Source organism: Lampetra fluviatilis, unplaced genomic scaffold (assembly GCF_964198595.1).
Source record: "Lampetra fluviatilis unplaced genomic scaffold, kcLamFluv1.1 SCAFFOLD_165, whole genome shotgun sequence".
NCBI classification, from domain to species: domain Eukaryota; kingdom Metazoa; phylum Chordata; class Hyperoartia; order Petromyzontiformes; family Petromyzontidae; genus Lampetra; species Lampetra fluviatilis.
This window is the reverse complement of record NW_027620527.1, coordinates 167,501-178,695: the sequence shown is the minus strand read 5'-3', so window position 1 is coordinate 178,695 and position 11,195 is coordinate 167,501. Positions and strand designations below refer to the sequence as shown.

General features: G+C 50.0%; 1 protein-coding gene across 3 annotated transcripts; it reads left to right on the top strand.

The window, feature by feature from the left end:
- Nucleotides 1-2,642: 2,642 nt before the first annotated feature.
- On the top strand, nt 2,643-10,664 carry LOC144954020 (polyubiquitin-A). Of its 3 annotated transcripts, none has more exons than XM_078884600.1 (2): nt 2,643-2,773; nt 7,020-10,664. In XM_078884600.1, the coding sequence occupies exon 2, from the start codon at nt 7,025-7,027 to the stop codon at nt 10,448-10,450; it is 3,426 nt and encodes a 1,141-aa protein (XP_078740726.1). In that variant the 5' UTR covers nt 2,643-2,773; nt 7,020-7,024; the 3' UTR covers nt 10,451-10,664. The 3 variants fall into 3 exon arrangements, with proteins under 3 accessions (XP_078740726.1, XP_078740727.1, XP_078740728.1); XM_078884601.1 differs by having other exon boundaries at nt 2,737-2,872; XM_078884602.1 differs by lacking the exon at nt 2,643-2,773 and adding an exon at nt 5,342-5,361.
- Nucleotides 10,665-11,195: the final 531 nt, after the last annotated feature.

Genomic DNA, 11,195 nt, shown 5'->3' with positions numbered 1-11,195 from the left:
GTGGGTGAGTGGGTGGGTGAGTGTGTGGGTGGGTGAGTGGGTGGGTGAGTGGGTGAGTGAGTGGGTGAGTGAGTGAGTGGGTGAGTGGGTGAGCGAGTGAGTCGGTGGGTGAGTGGGTGGGTGAGTGGGTGAGTGAGTGAGTGGGTGGGTGAGTGAGTGGGTGGGTGAGTGGGTGATTGGGTGAGTGGGTGGGTGTGTGAGTGGGTGAGTAAGTGAGTGGGTGAGTGGGTGAGTGAGTGAGTGGGTGAGTGGGTGGGTGAGTGAGTGGGTGAGTGAGTGGGTGGGTGGGTGAGTGGGTGGGTGAGTGGGTGGGTGAGTGAGTGGGTGAGTGAGTGGGTGAGTGGGTGGGTGAGCGAGTGGGTGAGCGAGTGGGTGAGTGGATGAGTGAGTGAGTGAGTGGGTGAGTGGGTGGGTGGATGGGTGGGTGAGTGAGTGAATGGGTGAGCGAGTGGGTGAGCGGGTGGGTGAGCGGGTGGTTGAGTGAGGGGGTGAGTGGCTGGGTGGGTGAGGGGCTGGGTGCTTCTAGAAGTCACGTGATGATGATGTTTGTGGTGATTATGGTGAGTCGGGGGCGACGGTTCCGCCTAGAAGCTCCGAGAACAAAACAATCCGCACCAACAAAATAATCCCCCCCTCCGACACAGTAATATTACAATAAATGAATTAGTTTCGTTTACTTTAAAACGCACACACATATATATAACATGTGTGTGTGTTTTAAATAAAATCACAGTCACGACGTAATAGTTGTTCTATTTTTAGAAACGTCGGTCTCTGTTTAATAAAAAAAAATTGTCTACGCGCATTGATCACGTGGGTGGCGGTGAAGCGGTCGCGGAGGGGGGGAGGCTGCTACGTCATCGCTTCGTCAGCTGTTGCTAGGGCGGAGTGATTCACACAGACAAAGGTGGCCCGGGTAGCCTCTAGCAGGGCTGTAGGGGCAAGTGCTGTTAGACGCACACAGACACACGCACAGACACACACACACAGACACCTACAGACAGACACACAGACAGACAAACACAGACAGACAAACAGACACACACACAGACACACACACAGACACACACATAACAACACACACACAGGCAAACACAGAGACACACAAAGACACACACACAACAACACACACAGACACACATAGACACACACACAGAGACACACAACACACACAGACACACACAACAACACACACAACACACACACAGACACACACAGAGACACACACAACAACACAGACACACAGACACACACAACAACAACCACACACAGAGGCACACACACAGACACACACAGAGACACACAAAGAGACACACGCACAGACACACACACAACAACACACACACAGAGACACACAGACACACACAGAGACACAAAGAGACACACAGACATACACACAACAACCCATACACACAGACACACACAGAGACACACAAAGAGACACAGACACACACACACAACAACACACACACAGACACACAACAACACACACACACAGACACACAAAGAGACACACACACAGACACACACACAGAGACACACAAAGAGACACACACAGACACACAACAACACACACACAACACACACACAGACACACAAAGAGACACACACAGACACACAACAACACACACACACAGACACACAACAACACACACACACACAGACACACACACACAGACACACAAAGAGACACACACAGACACACAACAACACACACACAGACACACACACACAGACACACAAAGAGACACACACAGACACACAACAACACACACACACAGACACACACACACAGACACACAAAGAGACACACACACAGACACACAACAACACACACAACACACACACACAGACACACAAAGAGACACACACAGACACACAACAACACACACACAGAGACACACAAAGAGACACACACACAGACACACAACAACACACACACAGACACACACACAGACACACACAACAACACACACAGACACACAACAACACACACACACAGACACACAGACACACACAGAGACACAAAGATACACACAGACATACACACAACAACCCACACACACAGACGCACACAGAGACACACAAAGAGACACACAGACACACACACAACAACACACACACAACAACACACACAGACACACAGACACACACAACAACACACACACAGAGACACACAGACACACACAGAGACACAAAGATACACACAGACATACACACAACAACCCACACACACAGACGCACACAGAGACACACAAAGAGACACACAGACACACACACAACAACACACACAGACACACATAGACACACACAAAGACACACACACAACAACACAGAGACACAGACACACACAGACACACACACAGACACACAAAGAGACACACACACAGACACACAAAGAGACACACACACAGACACACAAAGAGACACACACACAGACACACAAAGAGACACACACACAGAGACACACAAAGAGACACACACACAGACACACAACAACACACACACCCCCCTATCGCCACCCCCACACCCCTCTAGCCCCTCCCCTCCTCCACACGGCGGAGTGATACAAACGGCCACGCCTACAGGGCGGAGTGATCACGCGTCGTTCGCGGGGCGGGGCTAGGCGGGACTATATAAGGGGGTGAGTCGCCCCCCCTCGTCAATTCACTCGACGCCGCTCGCGCCACTGAACGTCGTCGTTTTCCCGCGCTTTTCCGTCCTCGCGCCACCAACGACTTTTTCATTTTCCGCCATCTTCTCTGCGCCCGAGGTAACGACGTCGATGGTCGTCGTCGTCTTTTTGTTTGTTTCGCTTCAAATCTTTTTTTAGTTTTCGTCAATTTTCGACGGCCATTTCGCGTTTTCTGAGGTAAATGTTAGCCCGATTGTACCGCGTAAATATCAACGAGGCCGTTAATATCAATTTTAACGAGGCGTTAATGTTGTTTAAGTGAGGCGTGGAAATGTGAAGGTTTTGTGGGGGGTTTTTTCGCGGGTTTTAATATTTACCGCGAGGCGCTTCGTGTTGGCTCTAACGTGGGGTGGTTAATGTTTATCTTTTATGGGTTTCGTGAGTTGGTTGATGTTAACGTTTTTGAGGTAAATGTTAACATTTAGTTAACGCCAGACATTAATGTTAACGCTTTTCTGAGGTAAATGTTAACATTTAGTTAACGCCAGACGTTAATGTTAACGCTTTTCTGAGGTAAATGTTAACATTTAGTTAACGCCAGACATTAATGTTAACGCTTTTCTGAGGTAAATGTTAACATTTAGTTAACGCCAGACGTTAATGTTAACGTTTTGCCGAGGTAAATGTTAACATTTAGTTAACGCCAGACATTAATGTTAACGCTTTTCTGAGGTAAATGTTAACATTTAGTTTACGCCAGACGTTAATGTTATCGTTTTGCCGAGGTAAATGTTAACATTTAGTTTACGCCAGACATTAATGTTATCGTTTTGCCGAGGTAAATGTTAACATTTAGTTAACGCCAGACATTAATGTTAACGTTTTCTGAGGTAAATGTTAACATTTAGTTCACGCCAGACATTAATGTTAACGTTTTCTGAGGTAAATGTTAACATTTAGTTCACGCCAGGCATTAATGTTAACGTTTTCTGAGGTAAATGTTAACATTTAGTTAACGCCAGACATTAATGTTAACGTTTTCTGAGGTAAATGTTAACATTTAGTTCACGCCAGACATTAATGTTAACGTTTTGCTGAGGTAAATGTTAACATTTTGTGGTAAATATTGTGTAAAAACAATACCAGGCTCGCGTTGCATTGTGTACACAATGCGATAGTTTAGTTTGTAAATCGGGGTGGGTGCCATCATTCGCTATGGTTTCTTTGTAAAAAGTATATCTAAATTTTAAGTAGTTTCGTACCTATATACTTGGTTCGTTCGGTAAAGTCACGTAGATCGAAATTAAAATATTTTTTACCGATTTTTTTTTCTATCTACGCGACTTTACCGAAGAAAGAACCAAGAATATTGATTCCCGCAATCACGAAAGTTTTAAGTCAAAAGTTTAGTACCTGCTAAAAAGAGAGAAATCGTTCTAGATTTGAAGTTTTTGTGACTACAATGATTCATTTACTCTCTGGTTCTTTCGGTAAAAAAGGTGACTAGAATAAAAAATGTACTGTTACTTATATTTTTCACCTACGTGACCTTTACCCAAAGAACCAAGTGAAAAAAAATAATTTAATTTACTTATCTTTTTCACCCCACGTGACCTTTACCGGAAAGAACCAACGAGAGAAGCTTTTTCGGTAAAGTCATGTAGGTGAAAAATAAATAAATGTATTTATATTTGGCACGTAGGCGATAAATAAATAAATTTATTTTTGCCTCCTGGGTGAAAAATAAATAAGTAAATTTATTTATATTTATCACGTAGGCGAAAAATAAATAAATTTGTTTATATTATTCGCGTGGGTGGAAAATAAATACGTAAAATTCTTTCCTTTTCACTTTACGTGACCTTTACCGAAAGAACCAACGAGAAGAATCGTGTCTAAGTAACCTACGTCACACAGCATCACATTCCTTGCCACCATAGTCATCGTCATCATGCAAAGAACCAACGAGAAGAAATCTATTTCTAAGTAACCTACTACGCCACCTCATCACATTCCTTGCCACCATAGTCATCGTCATCATGCAAAGAACCAACGAGAAGAAATCTATTTCTAAGTAACCTACTACGCCACCTCATCACATTCCTTGCCACCATAGTCATCGTCATCATGCAAAGAACCAACGAGAAGAATCGTGTCTAAGTAACCTACGCCACCGCATCACATTCCTCACCACCATCGTCATCGCCATGCGCATGATGCCCAGGGTGTGTAGGGGGTCAAGGTTCAGGCGTTTGTCATGGCCCAATTAGGCGTAACCCTTTCACCTCCATCCCCTTTTTTTTTCTACGTTGAACTTCTTTCTTTCGCACCGTACGCAGCCAACCGTTGCCGGTGCGGTGGTCGTGGTGATTTTTGGTGACCGGTGGTGAGTTTTTTCGGTATAGTCGCTTTGGTAAAAAAATACATTTATATTTTTCACCTCGCGTGACCATTACCGAAAGAACCAACGAGAAGAGTCGTGTTTCTAAGTAACCTACGCCACACCGCATCACATTCCACTCCATCATCGTCATCGTACGCATGCTCACCCCCCCCAGACGCCCAGGGTGTGTAGGGGTCAAGGTTCAGGCGTTCGTAATGGCCGCACTGGCTGTAACCCTTTCACCTCCATCCCCTTTTTTTTTCTATGTTGAACTTCTTTCGCACCGTACGCAGCCAACCGTTGGCAGTGCGGTGGTCGTGGTGATTTTTGGTGACCGGTGGTGGTCTGAGTTTTTTCGGTAAAGACGCTTAGGTAAAAAAAAAACCGAAAAAACCAAGAGGATGGATCATTGCGGTCACGAAAACTTCAAATCTAGATGGTGGTGTCGGTGGGCATTGTGGTGGTAGTCGTAGTGGTGGTTGTTGTTGTAGTGTGGGTGGCAATCCCTGATTCGTCACCATCCTGCAACACCCCAGCCTACTCGCGCTGGTAACCCAACCCCCATCGCAACATGTTTACTGAATTGTTGCTAAATCCATCCCACCTTTAAGTGTGTCGACGCACGCGCACGCAGCTATTTTTACCGCCTTGATTCGCTCCGTGTTATTTGAGGGTTGTGTTATGAGGTTCGTGGCGTTAGATTCCCTGGTGGAGACTCGCATGACCAGAGTTGGGATTCCCGCTCGCATCCACCCAACACTGACGATTAACTGAACCGGTCATTGGCCTCCCCTTGGTCGACTCGGCCTAAAATGAGTACCTGGTGCGGTGTGTGTGTGTGGTAAACATCGCTAGCACTGGGGAGACAAAGGTGGTCGGGCGTAGTTGTGGGCAGAGGTCGCAAACGGGTTTTGATTCCTTACCTGTACCCGGCTGTACCTGTACCGGGTAGGGTACGGGTATCGGGTACCCGGTTGCGACCTCTGGGATGAAGCCATGTTGCAGGCGCGGGTGGGTTGATTCTAGGAACTTGAATTGTGAGAAGAGACAAGACGTTGGGAAATGAGTGACACACGGTGACTCACCAGTGACTCAGTCTACCCGTACCCGGCCGCACCAGGGTCGCAAACGGGTAGCCGGGTATCGGGTAGGGTACGGGTATCGGGTACCCGGTTGCGACCTCTGGTTGTGAGTGGGTATCCGAGGACGTTTGTTGATTGGCACGGCTCTGCCACCCGCTTTGTGTGCCGCGTATTCTGCACGGGGGCAGGAAAGTGTCCATCGCTGAGCACGCTCACCATCGGTCGGTCGCCGGTATTCGTTCGAAATTGTAAGAGTAACAATCCCAATCTTGATTTGAGGCTTTCGTGACTGCAGGAATCCATACCCTTTGGTTCTTTCGGTAAAGTCACCTGGGTATAAAATAAATCTGACATCATCACGGGCGCGACACGTGCTTGTGTTGCGCCTAAAATGTCGTGATTTGTTTTGTTTTGTACCTCCATGACTTTACCGAAAGAACCAAAGTAACAATCTCTAATATCTCACAATACAATGGCCACTTCCACAGCCCCGGGCAGACCAGCTCTAGCCCCGCCCTCTTACCCTGAGGCTGCACCCATCTTAGGCCGAACTGAGGCGTTGTTTCAGTAGCTTTGTCTCTCACCTGGTGATGCGATCGAAACGTCGCCATCTATTGTCTGTCTACGTGACTTTACCGAAAGAACCAAACAGTGCATTCCTGAGTAACGGTTGCGCTTCATTTCAAAATGGATACTTTTTGATTATCCAGTTTAGATTAATTATTTGCGGCCGTCCTCCCCGTTATAAATGCGGCTGATCGAATCTACTGTCAAAATCTCGGTTGTGCCTTACCTGGTAAAATAACGGATTGGTTTTTACTTTATCTCGCTGGCATTGCAAGCAGTTGTTGTGGTGTTGTACGATTTTTAGAGATGGATGGTGCAGTTGTTAATCCCCTTTTTTTTTCTCTCGTTTCAGGCAAGATGCAGATCTTCGTGAAGACTCTAACGGGCAAGACCATCACCCTGGAGGTTGAGGCATCTGACACGATTGAGAACGTGAAAGCAAAGATCCAGGACAAGGAGGGGATTCCACCAGACCAGCAGCGGCTCATCTTCGCCGGCAAGCAGCTGGAAGATGGTCGTACCCTCTCGGACTACAACATCCAGAAGGAGTCTACTCTGCACCTGGTTCTTCGGCTGAGGGGAGGCATGCAGATCTTTGTGAAGACTCTGACTGGCAAGACCATCACGCTGGAGGTGGAGGCCTCTGACACCATCGAGAATGTCAAGGCCAAGATTCAGGACAAGGAGGGCATTCCCCCAGACCAGCAGCGGCTGATCTTCGCCGGCAAGCAGCTGGAAGATGGTCGCACGCTGGCAGACTACAACATCCAGAAGGAGTCTACTCTGCACCTGGTTCTCCGGCTTAGAGGAGGCATGCAGATCTTTGTCAAGACGCTGACTGGCAAGACCATCACTCTCGAGGTTGAGGCCTCTGACACCATCGAGAATGTCAAGGCAAAGATCCAGGACAAGGAGGGGATCCCGCCAGACCAGCAGAGGCTGATTTTCGCCGGCAAGCAGCTGGAAGATGGAAGAACGCTCGCAGACTACAACATCCAGAAGGAGTCTACTCTGCACCTGGTTCTCCGGCTTCGAGGTGGGATGCAGATCTTTGTGAAGACTCTAACAGGCAAGACCATCACCCTGGAGGTTGAGGCATCTGACACCATCGAGAATGTGAAAGCAAAAATCCAGGACAAGGAGGGCATTCCCCCAGACCAGCAGCGGCTGATTTTCGCTGGCAAGCAGCTGGAAGATGGTCGCACGCTCGCAGACTACAACATCCAGAAGGAGTCTACCCTCCACCTGGTTCTCCGGCTGAGGGGAGGGATGCAGATCTTTGTCAAGACTCTGACTGGCAAGACCATCACGCTGGAGGTGGAGGCCTCTGACACCATCGAGAACGTCAAGGCCAAGATCCAGGACAAGGAGGGCATTCCCCCAGACCAGCAGCGGCTGATTTTTGCCGGCAAGCAGCTGGAAGATGGTCGCACGCTGGCAGACTACAACATCCAGAAGGAGTCTACTCTGCACTTAGTTCTCCGGCTGAGGGGAGGCATGCAGATCTTCGTGAAGACGCTGACTGGCAAGACCATCACCCTGGAAGTGGAGGCCTCTGACACCATCGAGAATGTCAAGGCCAAGATCCAGGACAAGGAGGGCATTCCCCCAGATCAGCAGAGGCTGATTTTCGCCGGCAAGCAGCTGGAAGATGGTCGTACCCTCTCGGACTACAACATCCAGAAGGAGTCTACTCTGCACTTAGTTCTCCGGCTTAGAGGAGGCATGCAGATCTTCGTGAAGACGCTGACTGGCAAGACCATCACGCTGGAGGTGGAGGCCTCTGACACCATCGAGAATGTGAAAGCAAAGATCCAGGACAAGGAGGGGATCCCCCCAGACCAGCAGCGGCTGATTTTCGCCGGCAAGCAGCTGGAAGATGGTCGCACGCTTGCAGACTACAACATCCAGAAGGAGTCTACCCTCCACCTGGTTCTCCGGCTTCGAGGTGGGATGCAGATCTTTGTCAAGACTCTGACGGGCAAGACCATCACGCTGGAGGTGGAGGCATCTGACACCATCGAGAACGTGAAAGCAAAGATCCAGGACAAGGAGGGGATCCCCCCAGACCAGCAGCGGCTCATCTTCGCCGGCAAGCAGCTGGAAGATGGAAGAACGCTCGCAGACTACAACATCCAGAAGGAGTCTACTCTGCACTTAGTTCTCCGGCTTCGAGGTGGGATGCAGATCTTCGTGAAGACGCTGACTGGCAAGACCATCACGCTGGAAGTGGAGGCCTCTGACACCATCGAGAATGTCAAGGCCAAGATCCAGGACAAGGAGGGGATCCCGCCAGACCAGCAGCGGCTGATTTTCGCCGGCAAGCAGCTGGAAGATGGTCGCACGCTCGCAGACTACAACATCCAGAAGGAATCTACCCTCCACCTGGTTCTCCGGCTTAGAGGAGGCATGCAGATCTTCGTGAAGACGCTGACGGGCAAGACCATCACTCTGGAGGTTGAGGCATCTGACACCATCGAGAATGTGAAAGCAAAAATCCAGGACAAGGAGGGGATCCCGCCAGACCAGCAGCGGCTCATCTTTGCCGGCAAGCAGCTGGAAGATGGTCGTACCCTCTCGGACTACAACATCCAGAAGGAGTCTACTCTGCACCTGGTTCTTCGGCTGAGGGGAGGGATGCAGATCTTTGTGAAGACGCTGACCGGCAAGACCATCACTCTGGAGGTGGAGGCCTCTGACACCATCGAGAATGTCAAGGCAAAGATCCAGGACAAGGAGGGGATTCCCCCAGACCAGCAGCGGCTGATCTTCGCCGGCAAGCAGCTGGAAGATGGTCGCACGCTGGCAGACTACAACATCCAGAAGGAATCTACCCTCCACCTGGTTCTCCGGCTGAGGGGAGGCATGCAGATCTTTGTCAAGACGCTGACGGGAAAGACCATCACCCTGGAGGTGGAGGCCTCTGATACCATCGAGAACGTCAAGGCCAAGATCCAGGACAAGGAGGGCATTCCCCCAGACCAGCAGAGGCTCATCTTCGCCGGCAAGCAGCTGGAAGATGGTCGCACGCTGGCAGACTACAACATCCAGAAGGAGTCTACTCTGCACCTGGTTCTCCGGCTTCGAGGTGGGATGCAGATCTTTGTGAAGACTCTAACAGGCAAGACCATCACCCTGGAGGTTGAGGCATCTGACACCATCGAGAATGTGAAAGCAAAAATCCAGGACAAAGAGGGCATTCCCCCAGACCAGCAGCGGCTGATTTTCGCTGGCAAGCAGCTGGAAGATGGTCGTACCCTCTCGGACTACAACATCCAGAAGGAGTCTACTCTGCACCTGGTTCTTCGGCTGAGGGGAGGGATGCAGATCTTTGTGAAGACGCTGACCGGCAAGACCATCACTCTGGAGGTGGAGGCCTCTGACACCATCGAGAATGTCAAGGCAAAGATCCAGGACAAGGAGGGCATTCCCCCAGACCAGCAGCGGCTCATCTTCGCCGGCAAGCAGCTGGAAGATGGAAGAACGCTCGCAGACTACAACATCCAGAAGGAGTCTACTCTGCACCTGGTTCTTCGGCTGAGGGGAGGGATGCAGATCTTCGTGAAGACTCTAACGGGCAAGACCATCACGCTTGAGGTGGAGGCATCTGACACCATCGAGAATGTCAAGGCCAAGATCCAGGACAAGGAGGGGATCCCGCCAGACCAGCAGAGGCTCATCTTCGCCGGCAAGCAGCTGGAAGATGGTCGCACGCTGGCAGACTACAACATCCAGAAGGAGTCTACCCTGCACCTGGTTCTGCGGCTGAGGGGTGGTGTTTAAACCTCACGGCCGTGACCACTGTTGACACGCACTTGGTTTTTTTTAGTTTCAAACTCGCCTGTCGTTTTTGTTACGCACTGCGGGACCGATGTTTCGTTACGAATCTTGTGTGGTTTGTACGCAAAGACGACCCCTTCGTATTCTTACCGAAGCGGTTTAGAAACGCTCTGTCGGTGTTGGTGATGTCGTGTGAGGAATAAAAATCAAAAAGGAATTTCTGCCTGGTGGAAGTGGCTGGGTGAGAGTGAGCGGGTGAGTGGCTGGTTGAGTGAGCGGGTGAGTGGCTGGGTGAGTGAGTGGGTGGGTGAGTGACCAGGTGAATGGCTGGGTGAGTGGCTGGGTGAGTGGTTGGATGGGTGAGTGGCTGGGTGAGTGACTGAGTGAGCGGGTGAGTGGGTGAGTAGCTGGGTGAGTGAGCAGGTGAGTGAACGAGTCAGTGGTGGGGTGAGTAGCTGGGTGAGTAGCTGAGTGAGTGGGTGAGTGAGCAGGTGAATGACTGGGTGAGTGGGTGATTAGCTGGGTGAGTGAGTGGGTGGGTGAGTGGCTGGGTGAGTGAGCGGGTGATTGGCTGGGTGAGTGGCTGGGTGGATGAGTGGGTGAGTGAGCAGGTGAATAGCTGGGTGAGTGGCTGGGTGAGTAGTTGAGTGGTTGGATGGGTGAGTGAGTGGCTGGGTGAGTGACTGAGTGAGTGGGTGAGTAGCTGGGTGAGTGAGCAGGTGAGTGAACGGGTCAGTGGTGGGGTGAA

Coding starts and splice junctions, on each gene's coding strand:
- LOC144954020 (XM_078884600.1), top strand. CDS start 7,025: ATGCAGATCTTCGTGAAGACTCTAACGGGCAAGACCATCACCCTGGAG.